This window comes from Megascapheus bottae, chromosome 16 (assembly GCF_031878675.1).
Source record: "Megascapheus bottae isolate mThoBot1 chromosome 16, mThoBot2.hap1, whole genome shotgun sequence".
Classification (NCBI taxonomy): domain Eukaryota; kingdom Metazoa; phylum Chordata; class Mammalia; order Rodentia; family Geomyidae; genus Megascapheus; species Megascapheus bottae.
The window spans coordinates 13,144,187-13,167,274 of NC_143524.1; the positions used below are offsets into that span (position 1 = coordinate 13,144,187).

Here is a 23,088-nt window from a genome sequence, read left to right on the forward strand (position 1 = left end):
GGAGCCAAAAGAACAATGAAAGAATAAGGAGAGACTGAACGTGTCAATGAAGGAGCATGTCTTGCTATAGTACACCAGCAAGACTATGGCTGGGACCTGTTCCTCCTCATGCCTGGGCTCCATTCATACTGGCTTCTGTCCATGCCTCAGACCTGCTGCGGAGCCTTGGTTCTTGTCATTACCTTTGTCTGGGTCACACTCCACAGCTCTTCACATGGCTGCCTCCTTGTCATCCTTCTCCTCTTCCCTGGGGTGAGGGCCCCGCTCACCCAGCAAGGAGACACTCCTGTCCTGTCTCCTGACTCACTCTCTACCGGCACCATTTCATGTTTTCTTCCTAGCACGTTTTTGGTTGCTCACATGTTTCAGTGAGCAACACTAAACTCACACTCGATGGCATGTACTATTTACTTGGATGCTGGGACAGGATTTGAAATCAGGGTTTGTGTGTGCTCAGTTTGCTTGCTTGGCTGGTGTTCTAACATTTGAGCTGCACCCTGTTTGCTGATTGGATTTTTTGTTTTGGGTTTGGGTTTGGGTTTTTGGCCATGGGGTTGAACTCAGAGCCTGGGTGCTGTTGCTGAGCTTTTTCACTCAGGGTTAGTGCTCTGCCACTCTGAGCCACAGAGCCACTTCCTTGTGGTTTTCTGGTGATTAACTGAAGAGTCTCAGGGACTTTCTTGCCTGGGCTGGCTTTGACCAGTGATCCTCAGACCTCAGCCTCCCGAGATGCCAGAATTACAGACAACCTGAGCAACCTGAGCCTGGCCAAATAAAAAAAAAATGTTTATTCTTATGTCAATACCATGACTTGAACACAGGGCCTAAGTGCTGTCCCTTAACTTTTTTGCTCAAGGCTAGTACTCTATGATGTGAGCTCCAGCTTTTTGGTGGTTAATTGGAGACTCAAGGATTTTTCTGCCTAGGCTGGCTTTGATCCTCAGCTCTCGGCCTCTTGAGTAGCTAGGATTACCAGTGTGAGCCATCAGGACCTTGGTTAATTTACTTCTGTAATCCCAGCACCAGAAGCAGAGCTTAGCCCTAGGAAGAACAAAGGAGGAACATTAGCTCAAGTGATCTCAGGTTCTTTGAGCTGCTGCTACTCTGTCACCCTGACACTATGTAGCACCCTCCATCGTCATCATCACCTCACCCCTTCCTCTCTTTCTCCCTCCAGCCACTGCTGCTAACCAATATGGCGAACTTCACACCAGTCAACGGCAGTGCCAGCAACCAGTCTGTGCGTCTGGTAACGTCGACCCACAACCGCTACGAGACAGTGGAGATGGTGTTCATCGCCACGGTGACGGGCTCCCTGAGCCTGGTGACTGTGGTCGGCAACATCCTGGTGATGCTGTCCATCAAGGTCAACAGGCAACTGCAGACCGTCAACAACTACTTCCTGTTCAGCCTGGCGTGCGCCGATCTCATCATAGGCGCTTTCTCCATGAACCTCTACACCCTGTACATCATCAAGGGCTACTGGCCACTGGGTGCCGTGGTGTGTGACCTGTGGCTGGCCCTGGACTATGTGGTGAGTAACGCCTCTGTCATGAACCTTCTCATCATCAGCTTCGATCGCTACTTCTGTGTCACCAAGCCCCTCACCTACCCTGCCCGTCGAACCACCAAGATGGCAGGGCTCATGATTGCAGCTGCCTGGGTCCTATCCTTCGTGCTCTGGGCACCTGCCATCTTGTTCTGGCAGTTTGTGGTGGGCAAGAGGACAGTGCCCGACAATCAATGCTTTATTCAGTTCCTGTCCAACCCGGCAGTGACCTTCGGAACAGCCATTGCGGCCTTCTACCTGCCGGTGGTCATCATGACTGTGCTCTACATTCACATCTCCCTGGCCAGTCGCAGCCGCGTCCACAAGCACCGACCCGAGGGGCCCAAGGAGAAGAAGGCCAAGACCCTGGCTTTCCTCAAGAGCCCCCTGATGAAGCAGAGCATGAAGAAACCGCCCCCCGGGGGGACGGCCGGGGACGAGCTGCGAAACGGGAAGCTGGAGGAGGCGCCTCCGCCCGCGCTGCCCCCGCCGCCGCGCCCAGTGGCCGACAAGGACACGTCCAACGAGTCTAGCTCAGGCAGTGTCACCCAGAACACCAAGGAACGTCCAGCCACAGAGCTGTCCACCACAGAGGCGACCACCCCTGCCATGCCCGCCCCTCCCCTGCAGCCACGAACACTCAACCCAGCCTCCAAATGGTCCAAGATCCAGATTGTGACCAAGCAGACTGGCAATGAGTGTGTGACAGCCATTGAGATCGTGCCCGCCACACCAGCTGGCATGCGTCCCGCGGCCAACGTGGCCCGAAAGTTCGCCAGCATCGCCCGAAATCAGGTCCGCAAGAAGCGGCAGATGGCGGCTCGGGAGCGAAAAGTGACCCGGACCATCTTTGCCATCCTGCTGGCCTTCATCCTCACCTGGACGCCCTACAACGTCATGGTTCTGGTGAACACCTTCTGCCAGAGCTGCATCCCCGACACCGTCTGGTCCATCGGCTACTGGCTCTGCTACGTCAACAGCACCATCAACCCCGCCTGCTACGCGCTGTGCAACGCCACGTTCAAAAAGACCTTCCGGCACCTGCTGCTGTGCCAGTATCGGAACATCGGCACAGCCAGGTAGGCGGGCAGGTACCCTAGGAGGTGCTGGGGTTACATGTGTGTGCTGGGGACCAGAGGCTCACCAGCCCTGGGGAAGAGAGACGGAGGCCCTGTTTCCATCTGCTGAAGAGAGCTGCGGTCTCCGCCATGCCAGGAGGCTCTGGAAGAGGCTCGGGCTGGGTTCCGAGACCACACTCAGGGCGAGGCGGCTGAGCCGGGGGGGTTTGAACTGGGACCACTGGCGCTTAGCACCCTGCTTCAGGGAGCTGGGAGGAGAGCACTGGCTGGGTGGGCAGCTGCTCCATCCTGTCGTGGTCAACTACCAGCCAAGTTAAAGGGATGGACGTGTGAGGGAACCAAGGGGCCAGGCTAGGAAGGGGTAGAAGGTGGGGTCCCCCATTCTGCTGTAACCGGTGCTTTCCACCTCCCTGCACCCTGCATGTAGGCTCAGTCCCTCCCCTTCCTCTCCAAATCCCACACCAGGGGCAGAAATTCCCCCCTCGTACTCCTGCCAGGCTTTGGGTAAGAAGCAGCAAGTTAGGAGGCCAGCCAGGCCAAGACGGGAGGTGGTGGAGTCTCTCAAGAACTGAGTTCTGGGCTTTCTGGTGAGGGACCGCCAACTCTACTCCCACACTAAGGAAGGGAGGAGGGCTGTGGGGGAGCAGTACTCCCCTCCATTTCTTTGATGAGGGAGGCCTCCCTGGGTCCAAAGGAAAAAGGGGCAAAGGGTAGCACGCCATAGGTTTCAGTGGTAGCAGGGATGAGGCAGACAGGCACTCTCACCTGTGTCTTCCCTGTGGGCAAACCTTTCTGATCGGAAGTGAGTGGCCTGGACCAAAAGACCTTTGACTGGGTGAGGTTGAGTGCTGGTGGGTCATCTAAGTTCACTTTCTCAGCCCTGCCAGGTCCCTGGGAGAAGATGAAAAGGCTCAGGGAACTTAATTGGGCGGGGGGTGGGGTGGGGGGGAGAGGGAGGGCTGGAAGATGTTCTTTTCACCCTTGTTCTGCTTTTTCCATGAGCTCCGGGAAGAATCACTAACCAAATCCCAACCCTTTTAGTTGGCCTGTCCCTGTCTTCTCCCTCACCTCCAAACAAAACTGCACAGCAAACTCCCTTTTATATATTAAAAAGAAAAGCTTTTATTGGAAAACAAGTCAGTTCATTTTATTTATTTCTCAGTAACAGGCATCACGGTGGGGAAGTACAAAGTGTGAAGGGGGGGCTGGGAATAAAATCCCTTTGGGGGAGGCTCAAATTTCCCAAAGCCCCCAGCCCCTCCCCACCGAGGGCACTTGGGGTGGGGTGGGGGTGGCAAGGGAAAGGGCATGATTGATAAAGCTAACAAGCAGACAAAAGGCACTGACAGGTTATATCTCTGGGTTGCAGGAGGGGAGAGCGGTGACCAGGCCACAGGTGAGGCCTAGGGGCTCCATCTCCTTCCAGCCTAGCTTCAATCCTTTCCTTTCCCTTTCTTGGCTGTAAAACAAGAAACAATCCATTAGCTGAGGCCGGGGACCAACCCCCTCTCTTGCACCCCTCCCCCAACTCCCGGGAAAGGACAGAAAATCCTGCCCCCTGGTGGCTTTGGCTCAATTGACCTGGAAGCAGGTGGGAGAAGGCAGCCTTTGTGAAGGCAGACCTTCCCCACTCCTTCACTCCTTCACCTTTCTACTTTCCACGGGCATTAGAAAACTTCAGGCGTGGCCCAGGACAGCAGCCTGCACTTCCTCACCTGGCAGGCGGGCAGAGGTCAACCCGGCTGCTTGCTCTGAGTCAGGGCTAAGAGAGAGGCGGCAAGGTCCTCCACGAAGCCCTGGGCCCTTCCTCTTCTAGGAAGGGCAGAGGGAGCCCAACGCCCCCTCCACCAAGGTGACCGAGGAAGGCCTGTTCCTGGAGCCCAAGCCAGACGCTCCCACGGAACACCGAGTCCGTCTCTCCTCGTGCCACAGAGGGTTTAGCATCTCCTGAGCACCGCCTGTGCCCCCCCCACGCCCATCTCTAAGACTGTTCCACAGACATCTTAATGTCAACAAGTCACTGGCCAGGAAGGACCCCAAACTTCAGATCTAACCCTCCTCTCGAGCGGGGGAGCCCCCTTTCGCTGACCTTTGGCCTTGGCTTTGGTCTTGGGGGTGCAGGGCTTGGTCACGCGGATGGTCTCCTGGCACTGGGCATTGTACCGCGCCTTCTTCAGGGTGCCTTGGCGGGCTTTGGTGCCGGTGTCCCCATCACACGTCCCCCAGCTCTCGAACTTGTACTTGCAGTCGGCTGGAGGGAGAGTGGATCGGGGTCAGGGCCGGGCACCCCGTGCGTGGCCTCCCTCCACGAGCCAGCCCATGTGTTGGGTGAGGCGCCCCCCCCCATCCGTCCTCACCTCCAAACTCCTTCTTCCAGTTGCAGGGCACGCGGCACCGGAGGCGCTGGGTCTGGGCCCCGCAGGTGCCCTCGCGGAAGCCCACGCCGCAGTCTTTGCTGCTGGGGGTGCACGGCCCCCAGGTCCATTCCGCGCACTCGCTGCCCGGGCCCCCCTTTTTCACCTTGTCTACAACGCGCGGAGAACAGAGCTCAGATCGTGGGGTGCCGCGGGGTCCCCAGTGGAACCCAGGCGGCCAGCCCTTCCCCTCCCGCACCCCTCAGTCACCTTTCTTCTTGGCCCCCGCAGAGGTAAGCGCCAGGAGGGTGAGGAGGACCAGGAGGAAGCCTCGGTGCTGCATCCTGGGGAGAGAACGACGGGTCAGACTCCCTGGCCTGTCCCCTTCCCCGCTGGGGTCCGCGTGCAAGGATCGCCCACCCCACTGGCCCCGTGTCCCAGGCCCACGGGGTCCGAGCTGCTAAGGGGGCGGCAGAGGAATTGAGCCAGAGGCGTCCCGTGGGTGCTGCCGCGAACCCGGGGCGCGGCTCAGCCTCGCTGCCCGCCCCAGTCCCCGGGACCGGGCGAGCGGCCACCGCGCCCCGGCCCGCCAGCTCACTTCACTCGCCCAGCCGCTCGCTCCACTTCACTCCCTCCCGCGCCCAGCCGTCTCGCTCCGGCCTCTGCGGCCCCTTTTGTCTCCAGAACCGGTCTGAGCCGGTCACATGGGCCCCCGCCCCCTCCCCCCCACCGAGGAAGGACCCGCCCCGCCCCCTCCCTCAAACCCGCGCCGCCCCCCACCCCGCGTCCCCGCCTCCACGCCCGCCCCGCGCGCCCCGGCTTCGGCTTCGCCTTCGCCTCGGGTCCCTGCCTGGGCGCTTGGCCCTGGGGTTGGCCCGCCTTCGGGGTCCTCGACCCCAGGCTTGGGCTCTGGTCAGTGCCCTTTCCCCGCCGCCCGCACGCCCCACTCAGCTCGTCGCTTTCTTGGCGGGCCTCAGAGCCCTAGGTGGAGACCTGCGGGGACGCGGAACCCCCAGAGTCCCGGGCCTCGGCGGCCGGCGAGGGGCCTGCAAGTTGAGTCTGTGCGCACCCCCCGAGTCCCCCCCCCCCGATCTCCTGGACGCCCGGGGTTATTCCAGGAGAGAGAAGCCTGACCCCAACTCCAATCGCCGAGAAGGGCTCTGCCGTGGGGGACAGCCCGGAATTCGGGGTCCCGGAGGAAAGTGCCTGGACTGAGGAAGGCGGAGGGAGCGAGGCTGGAGGGGTGCGCGGGGGCTGGGAGGGGCCTGGGTCGGTAAAACTGAGCTGACCTGAGCCGTCTGAGAGGCAGCAGACCCGGCCCCTCTGACCTCAGTCTCGGGGCTCTCCCCAGAGCCGCCTCCCCCGGCAGGCGGGGGGAGGGGGCCGTGGGGCAAATGGACCTCGGAGCCCAGGCCTGGCCCCCCGCCCACCTCTTTCACTTTCATTGTTTTTGTCCCAGTGGGAAGCGGGAAGCTGGAGAAAATCAGCTCCGCCCCGAGCAGTAAGGCTGTGGGGCAGAGGTCAGGAGCCGGGCAGGCCCACCCCAAGCGGGAACCAGGGTCCAGCGAAGGGGTGGATGATCGGGAAGTCTCCAGCCTCCACCTTGAGGGTAACCTGGCAGACCCAGACCCGTGCTTCCACCACACTCCCACAGCGGAAGAAAACCAGAAAGGTAAAAAAAAACAACAAAAAACAAAAATCTCCACTTTACTGAGTCACGCCCAGCTGTAAACATGTCACCGTGGGAGCCACGTCCCCCACCCCCAGGCCACACAGTCTTCGAGGAAATGACTGGGTACACGGGGCAGGTGCCAAGCAGGGCAGCGGGCAGGTGATGCAGCAGGTTCTGCGGTTCCGGGAGGAGGTCCGGGGAGGAGAGGGGCTGAGCTCTCGACCTGGGGCCGCCCAGGAACCAGGTGGCTATGGAGGCCTCTTCTTAAAGGCCTCCAGGATAGGGCCCAGCCTCCAGCCTGCTCCTCCCCCTGCTGCACTGGGGGTGACTGGCCCCCAACTGGCCCAGCCCCATGCCTGACCAAAGGCCCATCGCCCAGCCTGTTTCCTGTTCAGCCTTCTGATCAGGTTGGGGCCTGGGGGGACAGGTGAGAGTCCAGCTCCTCAGAATCCAGCTCCAGGTCTGGGTAGCTCCTCAGGGCAGCACGGTGCTCCTTCCCCAGAACATGGGTCCTCCCGTGGCCATCCGACTGGAATGTGGCAGTGAGGTGGGCGAGGAGGGAGCTTGTCCTCTCGCAGTCAGCCCCCCAGCTGCCCAAGGCGCATCCCCACTACACAGCAGTCTCCTGGTCCTCTCGCTGGATCATCTGGTAGTGCTGCCGGTTCTCCAGGTAGGCAGCCAACTCTGTGTCCTGCGCCTTCTCCGCACGCTGCCGGGGGGTGTCACCCTGATGAGAGGGGAGCCATGTTCAGAGCAGAGGGCCGGAAGTCTAGAGATCCCAGACTGGCTAGCGGGCAGGGGGCTCTCCTCCCTGTGGCCTCCAGGACCACCAGTAGCTCCTCTGCAGATTCCTCAGAGTCTCAACTGCAAACCCCCAAGGCTGGCCTCCCTAGCATCCAAGCTTGGAAGGGCTGCCCACCTGCTGGTCTGTCTTCATGAGCGAGGCCCCCGCTTCCACGATGTAGTGGCAGATGGTGCGCTGACCCAGGGCTGCCGCCTGGTGTAGACATGTCTCCCCACTGATGGGAAGGGGATGGCTGTGGGTCCATCCTGCCCTGTGGCAAGCTCATCCCAACAGCATCAGAAAGGGTGGGGAAGGGGGCAGGGAGAGGACCACAGGCTGGCCACATAGGGTTCAGGGGTTCTGGCTGACCACCCTGGAAGGGTGGTCTACGGAGCTGTCTCCCCCTCCCCGTACTGACCTCTCCTCCACAGCATCAAGGATTTCCTGGGGCGCTACAGGAGCAAAAGGGGGTGGTGAGAGGCAGGGTGGTCTCCCCTCCTTCCCCCGCCCCCGGAGCACAGCTTACCATGGTCCAACAAGTAGCGGACCACCTCCTTGCTGCCTGTGCTGACCGCATGGTGCAGGAGCGTGCGGCTCTGCTGATCCCGGTGCATGAGATCGCCTCCCGCCCGGTGCAGCTCCTGAAGCTGAGCCAGTGGGTAGAGCAGAGCTGACCTCCTGCGCCTTACCCTCCTCTTCCCTTCCCTGCTTCCACACAGGCATGCACACTGGTACAGGCTCACACAGACTGTTCCCTAGGTGCCTCTGGGGGCTCTTGGAGTGTCCAGGAGGCCACAAGAAGCTCCACCCAGGAGCCATGGACTTGCCAGGAACAGTGCCAGTCAAGCACGGCCATCTCCGGTTCTCTAAGACTTGTCTCTTTCCAAGCACCAGAGACAAGAGGACTAGGTGAGGAGGTCCCTGCTAGACGACACCTACTGTGGCCAGGGCAGATGGGACAAGGCAGAAGCTGCCAATGAGAGCCACAGAGGGCCAGATGATGACAGGTGACAGTGGACAGATCAGCCCAGAGGCCCCCTTCCCCAGGGCAAGGGGCTGCAAAGGTTGGCTGGGCATGAAGCTAGTACCTTGCAGAAGTCATTCCTCTTGGCAGCTTCAATCAACTCCTCACCTGCGCACAACACACCTGCCAGTTATGCTGAGGTTGGAGATGGGGGCTTGTGTCTGGTGTCTAATATGAGTGTGTCAGCGCATCTCCGAGCAGGCGTATGTGGGCCAAGGGCTGGCTTGCATAAAGTGCCATGTGAGGCTGCACACAGGCTCTGTCTTCCCCCTCTCTCTCCCACCTGTTCCCCCACAGTGAGACTCTTGTGAGCAGAGGGGTTGGGGCCAAGGGAAAGAAGCCTTACCTTGAGGGGGTGCAGCATCCCCTTGCAATGACCTGTAAACAGAGCAGGGTGTGATGTGACACAGCTCAGCCAGGTCCAGTGGGTCACCCTCCCCACCCTAACTGGCAGCTTCTGCTCTTTCAGTGGACTGAGGGCCTGCAAATGTCAAGCAGTATTCTAGGCACTGGGGGTGCAGCCAGGAAAGACAGAGATGTGCCCTCATGGAGCTTGCATTCTGGTGCAGGGACACAAGTCAACAAATTAGGAATTCACAAGGTATTCAGTGGGGCAGTGTGAGCCACCAAGAAGGGGGTACCTTCTCATGGCATCCTGAGAAAGACACTGAGAGGTAGTCCCAAGCCCAGACAGGTGCACTGGGAAGGGGCTGGAGCCCCATGAGGTGCAAGGCAGGGTGGGGGAGGACCAGGGCCTTGGGAGGCCCTTCTCCTGGGGGAGAAGCCGAGCTGTGGGGCCAAGGCTAGGTGTGCCTGTGGTGGAGGACTGGCAGGAGGAGCCACTAGCTGATGGACACTTCTAGGGCTCCCTGGAGCTCATGGAGAGGCTGCAGCTGAAGGCAGGGATGAGCCCCAGCTAGCAAGTGGATGGGACTGATAGCCCTGTAGTGGAAGACTGGGTAGTGGGACTCACCGAGGTGTGGGGGAGCACGGGGAGGCAGGTAGAGGAGAGGTGGGGGTTGGGAGGTCAGGCCGGGCCGATGCCCCCAGCAGCTCAGGATCCAGGATGTAAATCTCATCCTGTGCGATCTCAGTCACATAGTTGAGGTGCTCCTGTGGGCAAGGAGGTCGGGGCTCAGACCATCCAGATGTCTCATGATGGGGGCTGAGAGCAGCTGGAGCAGCCTCTGCTATGAGCAGGGCCAGGCCCCACTCCATCGCCTTTCCATATCACCGGCCAAGACCCATCGCTGGCCTCAGCTCAACAACCACTTCCCAATGCCAAACTTTTGCCCCGGTGCCCTAGCCCTAGCTACTTCCTTCTGTTCCCTCAGACGCTTCGCCTGTTCTGTGACGCCATGTGCACTGGGCAGGGGGAGATCTGTGGCCACAGCCCTCGGAAATGTAGTGGGGCCTGGGCAAGCACCCTGGGCCTGAGAAGCTAAGGCAGTTTCCGCTCTGGAGACGTGGGGGTGTGGAGTGGGGAACCAGATACAGATGGAGCAGGCCTCAAGCTCACCTGGGCCCGGTCAATCCTGTAGAAGCGGCTGGCCGTGGTGGCTGTGGAAGAAATGACTGGGTGAGGATGCAGGAGGCCAAGGCCTCTGCTCCCCCAGGGAAAGGAAGGGAGAGAGCAGGCCCACCCATAGCTCACCCTCCAGGGCACACTCACCATCCAGGAAACACCACTTGGGGGACAATTTCTGGCATGTTGGGGATTTGGCTCCAGCACCATCAGGCTCCTGTTGAGAGATGTAAAAGTCAGAGATGGGGCTGGGCAGGAAGGACGGGGGCTCCCAGCAGTGGCGCTACCTCTTCCTGCCCCATCCCTTTACCTGCTGGAGCCTCTCAATGTGAGCACGGCAGAGCTCTAGGTCACTGTCTCCAGGTACCACCACGGTGCCCAGGGGCACAGCTGGAGGACACAGTAGCCCATCAGCAGCTGGCAGGGGACTAAGAGCACCTCACCCACCCGGTCCCCAGCACCTGCACTCACAGGCCTCCTTGAGCTGCTCCTTGTCATAATGCAGGGCCTCGTAATCGTGCATGCTGACCCTGCTCACCTGGATCCGTAGCTGCTCAGGAACTGGCTGCTGGCTGTGGGCAAGGCCAATGAGAAGGGACTGCCCAGACCACCAGTCCTTGGCCAGTTACCACACCACGTGCAGACTGCCTCCCCACACCCTGGGGCAGAGAGACTGTCACTCCTGAGCTTCCTCGTGTTGGGGATTGGACCAGGGGCCTTGCACATGCTTGGCCAGTGCTCGGGCACCAAGCTTCCTGCTCCCATTCCTGCCCCATCTGACCAGTGGGAAAACGATGGTTCAGAGAGGGGCTCAGGGAGGGAACATACTCGCTGTGCAGGGGGGCAGTGCTCCGGCGCTTTGCCTTCTGCACCATGGTGGCCTGGTTGCGCAGGGCGATGCGGATGCGCGAGGCTGCGAGCTTGCAGGGCTCACCATCCACCTGCACGGGAATGGCCTTGGCCGTGGTGAGCAGAACCTCTCGGCATTGTGTCAGTCGCTCACCGTGCCCGCCCACCTGCAGTGCTGCCTGTGGGCACAGGAAGCTCAGGTCAGGGGTGTGTGGGGGTCCTGCTTCTTCCAGAGGCTTTGGACAGAGAGCAAAGAAAGGAGGGACCCCCCCAGAGCAAAGATGTGAAGAGGGGAGGGGGCAGAGACAGGAAGGTGACTCCCAGTCAGGGGTGCACAGAGGGGGCTCCCCCCCACCCCGCACACAGGGCAGCCCTGAATGAGAGGGCAGGGACACTCACTAGAGACGTCATGGTGAAGCCGATGACCTCGAGGTAGCCGTCGTCGTGCCGCTGGGGCTCAAAATCGTGGTGCTCCCCAGGGTGGCCCCAGGGCATGGTGCCAGCACAGTACCTGCCGGGAGGGCATGGAGGGCTTCAGCGTGGAGCTGTGGGGTGGGCCAGCGAGACCACCATGGCCTGACTCCCTCACCTGGGGATATTCAGGAAAACGATGCACTGGGGCTTTAGGTCCTGAATCTTGGGGGTCAGGTCCATTCCATCACACTGGAGGCAGACACAGGGAAGTGTTAGGGACACACACTTGTCCAGGTGGCCCCACTGTGCCCACCCTGTCTGTCAGCTCAGCCCGGCTCACCACCACTCGGATGTGCTTGGCCAAGTCCTTGGAACTGCCCATCAGGAAGTCAGAGAAGGCTGTCTGTGGGAGCAGAAGGGCTGGGGGTCACCAGCTGGTGATGGAGACCTTCTGGAGCCACGGTGTGGCAGATTGGAGGTGGGAGGTGCAGGTAGACCCTTGACTCACCCCAGCATAGAACATCTTGTTCCGAAAGCGACTGTTGAATTTCTCTGGGTTGGCCTCTGGGTGAAGACAAGAAATGGGGTCTGTTAACCTGCTGTGTCTGGGCTTGGGGTGGAGAGGGAGGCTGGGAATGACCAAGGCGTGGCTCCTCCCATAGGAGGCCACCCACCACGAGACTCGTGAAACTCCAGGGTGACGTGTGCATCAAAGCCGAGGCTGAAGTAGTTGTTGAAGACATCCAGGGGGAGCTGGGAGGAGAAGGGACACCCGTGAGCGCCAGGCCTCCCAGATATCTTCCTCTCCTGGGCCAGCTCAGCAGCCCACATTCATTTGCTTTTAGAGACTTTCTTTTCCTCTGATCTCAGCTGCCTGAGTAGCTAGGATTATAGGCTTGAACCACCAACACCTGGCATTTTAGGGTCTTTTTTTGTGGGTCATGGGTTTGAACTCAGCCTAGGTGCTGTCCCTGAGCTCTTCAGCTCAAGGCTACCACCCTACCTTTGAGCCAAGCCCCACTTCCCATTTTCTAGAGGTTAATTGAAGATAAGAGGCTCAGGTCCTCTTGTGCCAGGGATGGCTTTGAATCTTGATCCTCAGATGTCAACCTCCTGAGTAGCTAGGATTACAGGAGTGAGCCACCGAACCTGGCAAAGGACTTGAGACTTTTTTTTTTTTTTTTTTTTTTGCCAGTCCTGGGACTTGTACTCAGGGCCTGAGCACCGTTCTTGGGCTTTCTCAAGGCTAGAGCTCTACCACTTGAGCCTCAGCACCACTTCCAGCCTTTTCTATTTATGCTGTACCAAGGAATCAAACCCAGGTCTTCCTGCGTGCTAGGCAAGCCCTCTACCACTAGGCCAAACTCCTGACCCCATTTTAGGGCCTTTCTTCCAGTGAACAGAATGCCTGAGTACTTCCCCAGGCCCCTGCTCTTCTGAGTAAATGCCGGGCTCTCCAGTGCTGCAGCCCTTGTGCCATGTACTGCACCAGCAGTGGGACTGCTACTTAGAATACTACCTGACACATAGTACCTGTGTCTCCAGTACGTGTCAGGTGGCTCAACAAAAGCCTTCTTGTCATTTTTATCTCTGGAGCAGTGGTGGAGACTTGCCTACGTTCCCAGAATCAGTGAGTGGGAGTGTAGGCCCAGCTCAGGGACCCTGGGCTCCCAGACAGCTGGGTCCCCCGCCAGGATTTGGCTGACCCACCCGGTCAGTTGCGCCCTCGTCTCGCTCCTCAGGCCCTGCCTCAGGGTTGGGCTCGGCGCGAAGGTCCCAACGGTCCAGCTGCACCACATTCCCTTCCTCCACGTGAGAGAGGATCTTGGACACTGGCTCGTCTGTATAGCCCTGGAGGGAGGAAGCAGGGACTGAGTCTTCCTGTGCGCAGAGACCCCTGCCACACCCTACCCTGCTTCAACCCCCATCCCAAGTATACTTACCCCACCCCAGTTGAGGGTTCGTGCCAGGTCATTGCCAGTACCCAGAGGCAGGATGGCAACAGGAGGCGGTGGTTTTAGGCGCAGCTGGTCCAGAGTGGAGAGAATCCAGCCAACCTAGAGCAGGTGGGGCAGGCAGATGGGGACAGTCAGGCCAGGCAGAGGACCCTTGTGAGAAGCACAAGCTTAGTCCTGGCTCTGGGAGAACCTACCGTGCCATCACCCCCGCATGCCAGGATCCGCAGGTTGTGTACTTTGCGGTACATTTCCAGCCTGGGCCAGGGAAAGACAGGAATGGGGACGGGTGTCGTGCCCAGAGCCAGGCAAGTTCCCACTGTCCACTGCAGAACCTTGGCAAGTACTTACGCCTCCTTGGGCCCTCCCTGGCTCAGATCAAAGACTTGACGGGGATTGAGATACCAGAGGAAAGACTGGATGATCTTCGCACCCTGTGTGGACAAGGAGGCAGTGGGTGGGTAGAGGCAGAGTGGGGAGAAGTTCAGGGAGAAGGATGCAGCCATGGGAACCCAGCCCAACAAGGGGTGAGGTGTGGAGATGGAAAAGGATGCTAGGAGAGAGATGAGGCAGAGGCCTGAGACAGGACCTGGGAACCATGGCCAGCTCTTAATAGGAGAGAAGCCAGGCTTACCTGGTTGCCCCCACTCTTGGGGTTCACAAACACCAGCAGGGGCTTCATGAGGGGGGATGGTGTGGGCCTGATGATAAAGGGTCTCCAGCGGCCCTCCTTGAAGACGGAGAGATGTAAGGCTGTCTCCTATCCTAAAAGACCCCTCCAACCCACCTGAGCTTGAACTCAGGGCCTAGGTACTGTACCTAAGCTTCTTTTGCCCAAGACTAGCATTCTACGACTTGAGCCACAGCACCACTTCTGTCCTTTTCTGTGTATGTGGTACTGAGGAATCAAACCCAGGGCTTCACGCATGCTAGGCAAGCACTTCACAATTAAGGCACATTCCCAGATCTGGATGGCACTCTGCTTCCAACCCCCCCACCACACACACTAGCTGTCAGAACTTCTGGTGGGTCCTCAAGCCTAAACTGCCATCGTATGGCTGAGCTGACAGCTTTGGTCCTCTAGATTCTGAGAAACATTCCCTTCTATTTCATTTCCTCCTGCCTGGCTTCAGGACTAACCTCAGGCCCTTTCTTGCTGGATTTCCTCTTGAAGGAGGCTCTCTTTTTCTTCTTGCTGGCCTTGAGGGTGTTCTGCAAAGAAGGAAGAGGCACTGGTAACAAGATGGGCAGGTGGGTGTGGCTGGAAGGGGCAGGGTGGATTCTGGGGGTGCAGAAAGGACTCACCTGGGGCCTCCGGGCTCGAAGGATCCAAGTGGGTGGGATGACCACAGCTGCATGGACCCCCAAGGAGCAGGGCTCCTCAATTTGCTGCAGCATGAAGCAGGACACCTTGCTGTGGTACTGGAGAACAGTGATGGGTAAGGCTGAGCTGGACCAGGGTAAGACCTGGGAGCCATGCCCAACATAGCGGGGTGTGGTGCAGCGCGTGCAGGCCGGGGGGGGGGGCGGCACTCACCGCTTGCTTGCACCAGGAGCAGCTGATGGCCACGATCTCCTTGCTGTGAAAAGCGAACTTCTGCTGGAAGCCCTGAGGATGGAAGGGTGGCTGAGGAGTGGGGTGGCCTAGACCTGAGACCCATCCCTGCCTCTGCTGCCAACCTTTCTCAACCCAGGGAAACCAAGTACATGAAAACAAAACAAAACAAAAGACAATCCAAGATATAAAATCAGCTCTGGCCAATGAGAGGTGAGCAGAAATGACACAGTAGGTCAATCCTTAGGAGAAGGGATAAGCCTTTCCCTCATCCTGTGGCCTGGAGCAGACATGACGAAGGGAGCCCTCTTAGACCCTGGGGACCAGTGCTGGACAGCGAGGCAGGAGTGCAGCAGCTTGGATCACTGTATCACATCACAGAGCAGAGCCAACGAACCAGACCCTGACAGCCTTCTCGCTGAGAGAAGGCTACTGCTCTATGGAGTGGAGACAGACTGTCTGGTTTAGGCTACTGTATTTTGGATTCTATTTCATAAAGCCTAAGTTATATGCTAATAACTCCATAGTGCATTGGATTAGAGCATTTTTGCATTTCTAACTTCTATAATGGTCGAAATCGTATTTTACATGTGTCTCTGCAGCTTTCTTATTGAACGCTGTTTACGAAAAGTCACAATTACATTGCATGCATTCCCATTGTTTAAAAAGCTCATAGCTCAGAATACATATCCATTCTCCTACTTCTGGGGGGAGGGGAGGTGTCAGTTCTGAAGGCTGGAGTGCTTAGCCAGGGCCAGTGGTCAGCTGAGCCTTACCCCAAAGCATTGGTGTCCACATAGTCAAGAGGACCTGGAGTACCTCCTTCCTGACCCCCACACCTGGGTAGGTCCTGAAAGCACTGTGCTGTCTTATTGTTCCCTTGCATTCTTCCTTGCCTGTTCCCTCCCACACTTAGTGAGGATCTGCTGGGTGCTGGGCACAGTAAGTGGAATAATGAATGCTCACACCTTTGAGAGCTGAACTGACTGAGGGAGACAGAGAGCAAACACATTAAGCAAAACAACTGAACTGGGTTGTGCCGGGGAAGGCACTCTGGGCAGTCTACCCTCAAGCTACATTGTGCTTAGGAGGGTAGGAATGCAACATCCAGCTTAGCATTTGGCATGAAAAACTCTAAATAAACATCTGCCAAATAAAGAAAGTTTACATGGTCCTCACCGGGTCCCCGCAAGTTCCCAGCAGGTCCTGCACACTGCGCTAGTGAAAACCTTCCTCCATGCTCTCTTGCTCAGCCCAGACACTGAGTCTGTGGTCAGTGCTCATGCTGGACTCACAGAAGACAGCTGGCAGCAGCGGGTGGAGACCTTACCTTTCCACAGTGCCGACACTTGCCATCCTGGCGTCGCCTGTGTACCCAGTGGTGTCTTACAAAGGTTGGCTGGGGAGGAAACAAATGTCACTAAAGCCAGTGAGGGGTGGGGATGGGCACAGCCCAGGCAGGAAGAGCTGCACCCCAGGAAGCTCTTTACACTCAGGTGTGTGACGTGGGGTGGGAGGCTCAACTTGCACACAGCACCCCACCCTTTGTGCCTAACCAGCAGGCTTCTCCTTTGGGAGACCTGAGAGCCTGAGCTTAAGGAGCTGAGCCCCCTGGTGGTATGCTGCTGGCACTGCAGATATCTATGAACTCCGGGGTCTCCCTGACTAGAATTACCCAGGCACTTACCTCCCGCACATTCCTGGAACCAGATTCACGGAAGGACGGCTTACAGCGGAAATTTATCTGTGAGTATTACAAAACGTTAGCGATTCTTTTTGGATAGGGTTATCCAAGTCATCTTGTCTACTGACTACGAGGAATTTATCTTTCCTTCTTGTGACTAAGATCCCAGGATGGAGAGGTTATCTCCCAGTAAAGAGGGACCACAGTTTGTTCATTGTATGCCTCCTTGCCCTCTGGCCTTACCTGCAGACTGTGTTGCCTGACACTGGGAGACCTTTAGCTAATGTGCCAAACATAGGGTCTTATTGGCACCTTTTGTGATGAGGCTGGTTCATTTCTCCTTTCTCAACTAATCCTGCTTCAGCCTCAACAGAGCCATAGAAGAGCCTTACTCTACAACTCAGAGTTCAGCTAGTCTTAGTCATGCCATTTCTGGTCTTGCAAACTTTGCTGTATGCTGGCCTGGCCTTCCATGCCAGCTCCCCTGTGTCATCGTCACTTACTCTGCCCCTTCATCTAGGGGCAGAGTGCTCAGATATGGCTCAAGTTGCAGACAAGCCGTGGACTAGTGTACCAGGGTGTGTGTGAAGATTTCTGCATAGGTAGTGTGTAAGGGACACAGCTGGGCTTTGAAGGACACAAGACTGGCTAAATTACAGCTGAGCAACAAAGCATCAGAAACTCAATAGTCTCTTCTAAATGTGTGGATATAATAGATAGCATAATGAGCCAAGTGCCAGTGGCTCATGCCTGCAATACTAGCTACTCAGGAAACTGAGATCTGAGGATCATACTTCAAAGCCAGATTCAGCCAGAAAGCCAATTAACCACCAATAAAGCCAGAAGTGGAGCTGTGGCGCAAATAGTAGAATGCTAGCATTAACCAAAAAAAGCTTAGGGATAACACCTAAACCCTCATTTCAAGCCCCAGGATGAGAACAAAATGAAACAAAAGAACAACAACAACAAAAACTATAAGTGTGTATGTGTGTGTGACAGAATTCAAATTAGACATTTTGGCTCTAGGGTCTCCTCACCACTACCAGGCAGGCTAGGTGGCATGTGATATGGACACATGTGTACAGATGTGTGTCAGCATCTCAAGGGAAGGGCAAGGAAGGTTGCAGTCCCACACACCTTTTCCAGCTGTTCGATGCAGGGGGTGTGCACCACAATCTTGCAGGCTGCACACTTTCTCCTGGATACTGATTTCTGCTGCAGGACAAAGAGAGCATCCCTGAGGCACCAGACACTGCCTCAGAGAAAGCAGTGAATTCTGCACGTCCCACCACAAGTGCCCTCTGCACAGAATGCCCAGACCCAGAGTAGCCCACAGTGGGCATGCTCACCCTCAGGCACAGCTGTGCACACCTTTGGGAAGGGCTGCAGCTGTAGCTGGCAGGGTCCTAGACCCTGCTCCACCACCAGGGGGCAGCAGGACTCACCAGCATCTTGGCTACACAGTATTGTTCCCCAACATAGCAGAAGTCACCCGACACGTTGGTCTCAAACCAGATGTGCTCCCCATATGTTGCTGACTCCTAGAGCAGGGATGAGGCATGCTCAGCCCAGCTTCCACCAGCCTCTGCCCCACCCTGGCCACCTTTTAATTCCCAAGACAACTGTGCTCTAGTTGTCCAGTTTTTCTCAATGTCCATACTTTTCAGGACGAAAGGTAACACTGACACCACAAAACCCCTGTCCCTCAACTATCCCAGTGGCCAGAGCCAGCAGCGTACCCAACCCCTTCCAGCACCCAGCTACTCACACTCCAGTCTACAGTGCTCCGGATCTGTCGCTCAGAGTCTCCACATGGGGCCCCAGGGGCAGGAGGAGGAAGTGCCAGGTGCGGGAGGCCCGACTTGGTGATGGCTTTCCTACAAAAAAGGAGACAGCTGAGGCCATGGGATCAGCTAGGCACTTGTAGACTGTACTTCTTTTTGCCCTCACTGACCTCCACCAAGGCCAAGACGGGGACAGCAGCACCTGAAGCTACTCTAGGTAATTCCACCTTCTCATGGTCTCTCTGAATTGCACTGACTTCAGTCACTGCCCAGAGCTGGCCACCCTCAGGCTGGGAGCAGCACCAAAACTCTTGCCCCAAGCCAGACCCCGCAGTGACCACACCTTTCACCCTGCTGGCCACCGCTATACCTACACAAGCAAGGCACTCCAGGCCTGAGGTCCTAGTGACTTGCGCCGTAGAGCTACCTGGCGCCTACGAGACAATGGACGCCTGTAGGTGGGGATCATGGAGCCCGCTGTAGTTCCTGAAGCTCTTCGGCCTGAGGGCCGCTGCTGGCTGAGGCGGCGATAGTGGCCTCGCAGGCCCCAGAGTGTGTGGCCACACACCACATCAGCAGGGAGCAGGTGGGAGGAGGCTCGGCGCAGGCACCGGGGCACAGGCAGCAGTGGCCGGGGCCCCTGGGGTGAGGAGGGCCCTGGTGTCCGGGTGCTTGGCTGGACAGCACTTGAAGCCTCATTTGTCACATCCACCCCCTCCTCTTCCTCTTCTTCCATGCCTACAAGCCCAGCCAGCAGCAGAGGTGTACCCAGAAGTTGAGCCCCTCCAGCAGCATGCTGCAGGCTGTGCCCTGTTTCCACGCTAAAGCGAGGGTTGCAGGCAGGGGGTGCAGTACTTGAGCGCCGGCGGTGGCTGGGACCCCTAATGCCCATCCCACAGCTTGGGAGGCAGCCCTGAAGCTGGGTACTGGAGCGGCGCCTCTGGGCTAGGGATGAAGAGGCCTGTCCAGCAGGGGAGCGGCGCCGGGCCTTGCCTGTGGGCAACCCCACACTGCTGGGCCGCCGCTGCCCCTCTCCAGGGCCCGGTGCCTTCCTCTGGAAGTGTCTCCTAAAGAAGGTCTCCATGCAGGTACAGGCTGGTGGCTGTTGGGTACACAGACCAGAGAGTCAGGAGCTGGGCCAGGCTGTGGCCCACCTGCGCCAGGTGAGTGAAGGATACTTGGGAGTAAGAGATGGGGGTAACCCTAGCTACTGGCCTCCAGGAATCAGGGGATTGGTGGGGAGCCATCCCCACAGTGACGTGAGCACCGACACTCCCAGCTGCACTCTAGATTGCCCCAGGTAGGAGGCACTTCCCCTGCCCAAACACCAAGCCCACTGCCTGCACAGCTCCATTTCCTTCCCTAGGAGCTGATGGAAAAGAAAAGGCAAGCTGGGAGGCAGAGCTGCTGCAGGTAAGACTCTGGGGGCTTTCTCCTTGGGCCTTCTTTCTGCCTCCAACATGGAATAGGTTGTACCTATAGTGTCCCCTTGTTGGACACAGTACAAACCAAGCAATGATGTAAAACAGGGCTTTCTGCAAAGGAACTCAGGAGATAAGATCTCCAGTTTCTCCATCCCAGCCTTGGGCCAGGCTGAAGGGGGAACGACATCTGCTCTGAGATCTCAGGGACAGTAACATCTCCCTCCTCCCCCAGCCCCAGAGGAGTGCTCCTATCTTCATTCAGGGGACTCAGCAAGAGGCCTGGGTCAAAGAAAAGCCTGGATTCTGGGTGTATGGGACTATATGGAGAGAACTTTCTAGTTGACAGCTCTGTCTCATCTTTCTGAAGGGGCAGAGTACAGGCATTTCAAGTGATGTCTGAAAATCCTGACAGCTCTGCTCCTGAGGGTTCCTGGCACTACATACCTCAAGTTTCACAATTCTAGTCACCAGCACCTGCATCTACTCCACCCTCTCCAGCAGGGCCCCCTGCCATTCTAAATTCCACTCCTTTACCTGTCACCTCCACTCTGCCCTGCTCTCTTTCCCTGTGAACTGGCATCAGATCACTGTGCCCACACTTCCACTATATTAGGGAAAGGCCAGGAAGCTCAGAGTGGTACTGCCCCTGAGGAGAGCCACATCTCTATGAGGGGTTCTCCTGGGCCCTGACCTGAGGAAAGACTGATGGGAGGAGCCTCCAGGCCCAAGTTATAGCTGGGGAATAGAGCGGTCTGGCAAACAGGAGACTTCTGCCTACTGAGGATTCAGCAGAGATAGACATGGGATGCTATTATACACAGCAAGGGGCAGGAAGGACGACTGTCTCAGAGGAAGCTGGAGTTATCCCAGCTTTATGTCTAACGCCTTCTCTTGGCTCAGCTCATTGTTGTATTGCCCTGAGAGCTTCAGGGCTCGGGCAGGGTATGGGGAGCCCATGCTCTGACCATCATGCAGGAGAAGCAGAGATGAGAGAATCTGGGATAGAGAAGCATGCTTGTGACCCACAAAGTACACTCTCAAACCAGACAGACTGGGTGGAGAAAGAGATCTTGCTTTGCTGGGCACTGGTAGCTCATGGCTGTAATCCTAGTTACCCAGGAGGCTGAGATCTGAAAATTGTGGTACAAAGCTAGACCAGGCAGGAAAGTCCATGAGACTCTTACTTCTAATGAATTACCCCCCCCAAAAAAAGCCAGAAATGGAGCTGTAGCTAAAGTGGCAGCGTGCTAGCCTTGAGGACAAAAGCTCAGGGACAGTGCCCAGGCCCTGACTTCAAGCCCCAGAACAGGAGCTGAGGTGGGGGAAAGCTGGCTTTCTTATCCCATCAACCTCATCCCAAATGTAGTCACTGGACTCTCTCTGTATCAAGCTCTCTATGCACTTATTTATAATCACAAGCATCCCAAGAAGCAGGTGCCACATTACACCATATGCCTTATGTGCAGAGAGGCAATGTGCCCAAAGCTCATAGGCAGCCAGTGTGGAGCAAGTATTGGAGCCCAGCTATGGCACGGACTGCTCCCAGGATGGGTGGAGCACGGGATGTTCCTCTTAGACCTGGAGGCTCAGGTGAGGTGAGTTAAGAAGACAACTATCATAATAATAGTTACCCTAGTCAGTTAATACTTGCTCTAGGGACTACCTTGGAAGCCCTTCACTGTCATTTTTATTTGATTCCTTCCCTAATCCTATGAGGGAGGCAGGAAGGCTCCACTATGGAGAGGAGGAAACTGAGGCTCAGAGATATGTGTCCATGACCACAGTCAGAGGCAGAGCTGGATCCTGACCCTACATCTGCCTAACTCAGGGTTGCTTTGTAAGAGGAGCCCACAGGCCCCACTGCCCACTGCTGCCAGGGCACTGGCTTGCCAGCACTCCCTAGGGTGTCAGCTTTCCCCACTCGTCTGCCCAGGCCACTCAGTGACAGCTGCCCAGCCTGGAGATTAGTCACCCAGACACACACCGCCTGATGTTAGTGTCACCCAGAAAACAAAAGGCCACAGTGAGTGTGGGGGAGGTGCTGATGTCTTCTGGGCAGTGGTGAGGGCTGCACCCTGCTTGCTGCATGACAACCCGGCCAGGAGTGAGAGGTGGCCTGTACTTCCCTTTATTATGAAAAGATGCTCCCATACAGCTGCGCTCCATACATCAGTGGGCTTCCCAAGCCCCTCATCTGTGCAGGAGATTCCTCTGCTGCCCAGGAGTACATCCCCCCGGGGAAGGCAAGCTAGTGATGTGACCATGTACCACAAACCTCGATTTCCCTGTTTGTCCAAGGAGACAATGAGATTGGAGGACACTTTATGACAAGCTGTCTTTCTGGGCACCTATTGCCTCCATGGGCTCTTATTGCCCTCCTCCCCCAGGTCCCATGCTTCCTGTCCTCTGGTCTCCATAGAAACCTCTGTGCTCTGGTCAGCAACGGCCTGACTCCTCATTTCCTATCTCTGCTCCTCCCAAGTCTAATCAGAAGCCTGGGTGGGGAACATTTCGCATAGCAAAACTCTGAGCAGCCTCTTCTTCTCACCTCATGCTCTGTCACCTCCAACATACCACACAGTACAAGTAAAGGTCACTGGCAGAGGCTCACAGGACTCTGACACTAACAGCACAGCACTGCAAAATGTCCGCCTGCCTCTGGGCTTCCTGGTGAGGAGCCTGCAGGAAGCCTACCACACCAGGGAGGGGGGTGGGGTGGAGAGTGGGGTGTAGAATGGCAGAAAGAGCTCATGAAATTCCATCAACCTCCAGCTTGCTACCAGGGGCCTGGTAAATTTAGGACCTGTGGGAGGGCAAGCAGTGGTATCTGGCCATGCACAGCCAAGCTAAAGCAGCTGGTGGCAGGGACTGAAGGACCCCCGTGCTTCATCAACTACCAGCTAGAAAGGACACCTGCTATCCCAGCCAGACCACCTCATGCCTCAAGTACTTCAGAATCCTGAACCTGCCACTTCCACCCTGGGTTGATAAACTAGTCTTTCCAAGCTCTAGATTTCTTGTCTGCTAAATGAGGGACATGCTTCCTAGTTCTGAAGGCAAGCATAGAGAGGTTCTGCTACAACAATGGATTGAAAGGCATGTGTGTATGGCAGAGGAGGGGCCTGTGAGCATGCCACCTCCTGGGGTTTATCTCTGCCCACAGTTGTGATGGAAACTCAGAAAGGGAAGGAGTGCCTAGGGTGGTCACCACCCACCAAATGAGGAACAAAGCGGGGTGGCCAATGCTACCTGGACATCTGCTCATGTCATGGACTGCTTGTACCCCGGTACTGGAGTGCTCCCCAGGGGACTCTGTCTCTACAGGAGCTTGCCCAGGACTCTGTGGCATTCCACCTCCTGCTCTGTGAAGGCTGGGCCTGAGGCATGGTGGCTAAGCTCCAGTGGTCCCACAGCAGGGGCTTCAGCTGTCTCCCCA

At 57.2% G+C, this 23,088-nt stretch overlaps 3 protein-coding genes across 14 annotated transcripts in view; 1 reads left to right on the forward strand and 2 right to left on the reverse strand.

Moving 5' to 3' along the window:
* The window catches only part of LOC150052902 (muscarinic acetylcholine receptor M4), a 216,548-nt gene extending 213,009 nt beyond the window's left edge, over positions 1–3,539 (forward strand). For both annotated transcript variants that reach the window (XM_090347819.1, XM_090347818.1), the window contains one exon: positions 1,178–3,539. In XM_090347819.1, the coding sequence (XP_090203945.1) occupies positions 1,178–2,632 (1,455 nt within the window). In that variant the 3' untranslated portion in view covers positions 2,633–3,539. The remainder of the gene's footprint in view (positions 1–1,177) is intronic.
* Positions 3,540–3,938: 399 nt separating this feature from the next.
* Mdk (midkine) lies at positions 3,939–6,202 on the reverse strand. Of its 2 annotated transcripts, none has more exons than XM_090348904.1 (5): positions 6,117–6,202; positions 5,253–5,326; positions 4,986–5,153; positions 4,718–4,879; positions 3,939–4,087 (listed from the first exon to the last, which is right to left on the reverse strand). In XM_090348904.1, exons 2-5 carry the CDS (start codon positions 5,323–5,325, stop codon positions 4,062–4,064), a joined length of 429 nt encoding a protein of 142 aa, XP_090205030.1. In that variant the 5' UTR covers position 5,326; positions 6,117–6,202; the 3' UTR covers positions 3,939–4,061. The 2 variants fall into 2 exon arrangements, with proteins under 2 accessions (XP_090205030.1, XP_090205029.1); XM_090348903.1 differs by lacking the exon at positions 6,117–6,202 and adding an exon at positions 5,581–5,678.
* A 471-nt stretch (positions 6,203–6,673) lies between these two features.
* Dgkz (diacylglycerol kinase zeta) overlaps positions 6,674–23,088 on the reverse strand; it is a 33,403-nt gene continuing 16,988 nt past the window's right edge. For 2 of the 10 annotated variants that reach the window (XM_090347826.1, XM_090347828.1), the window contains exons 2-31: positions 18,213–18,321; positions 17,890–17,985; positions 17,582–17,659; positions 16,448–16,504; positions 16,091–16,159; positions 14,743–14,814; positions 14,511–14,627; positions 14,346–14,417; positions 13,840–13,935; positions 13,557–13,639; positions 13,403–13,463; positions 13,194–13,307; positions 12,961–13,101; positions 11,925–12,003; positions 11,759–11,814; positions 11,591–11,653; positions 11,426–11,499; positions 11,236–11,347; positions 10,816–11,015; positions 10,459–10,559; positions 10,298–10,377; positions 10,135–10,204; positions 9,982–10,022; positions 9,436–9,575; positions 8,809–8,840; positions 8,527–8,570; positions 7,965–8,085; positions 7,857–7,890; positions 7,574–7,673; positions 6,674–7,381 (exon numbers count right to left, since the gene is read on the reverse strand). In XM_090347826.1, the coding sequence (XP_090203952.1) occupies positions 7,265–7,381; positions 7,574–7,673; positions 7,857–7,890; positions 7,965–8,085; positions 8,527–8,570; positions 8,809–8,840; positions 9,436–9,575; positions 9,982–10,022; positions 10,135–10,204; positions 10,298–10,377; positions 10,459–10,559; positions 10,816–11,015; positions 11,236–11,347; positions 11,426–11,499; positions 11,591–11,653; positions 11,759–11,814; positions 11,925–12,003; positions 12,961–13,101; positions 13,194–13,307; positions 13,403–13,463; positions 13,557–13,639; positions 13,840–13,935; positions 14,346–14,417; positions 14,511–14,627; positions 14,743–14,814; positions 16,091–16,159; positions 16,448–16,504; positions 17,582–17,659; positions 17,890–17,985; positions 18,213–18,321 (2,629 nt within the window). In that variant the 3' untranslated portion in view covers positions 6,674–7,264. Of the gene's footprint in view, positions 7,382–7,573; positions 7,674–7,856; positions 7,891–7,964; positions 8,086–8,526; positions 8,586–8,808; positions 8,841–9,435; positions 9,576–9,981; positions 10,023–10,134; positions 10,205–10,297; positions 10,378–10,458; positions 10,560–10,815; positions 11,016–11,235; positions 11,348–11,425; positions 11,500–11,590; positions 11,654–11,758; positions 11,815–11,924; positions 12,004–12,960; positions 13,102–13,193; positions 13,308–13,402; positions 13,464–13,556; positions 13,640–13,839; positions 13,936–14,345; positions 14,628–14,742; positions 14,815–16,090; positions 16,160–16,447; positions 16,505–17,581; positions 17,660–17,889; positions 17,986–18,212; positions 18,322–18,602; positions 19,328–23,088 lie in introns of those variants that run through there. The other 8 variants (XM_090347824.1, XM_090347825.1, XM_090347823.1 and 5 more) reach the window with 7 other exon arrangements.

Coding starts and splice junctions, on each gene's coding strand:
- Mdk (XM_090348904.1), bottom strand. CDS start 5,325: ATGCAGCACCGAGGCTTCCTCCTGGTCCTCCTCACCCTCCTGGCGCTT. Junction 5,154..5,252: donor TGCGGGGGCCAAGAAGAAAG/GTGACTGAGGGG, acceptor CGCGCGTTGTAG/ACAAGGTGAAAAAGGGGGGC. Junction 4,880..4,985: donor CTGGAAGAAGGAGTTTGGAG/GTGAGGACGGAT, acceptor CTCTCCCTCCAG/CCGACTGCAAGTACAAGTTC.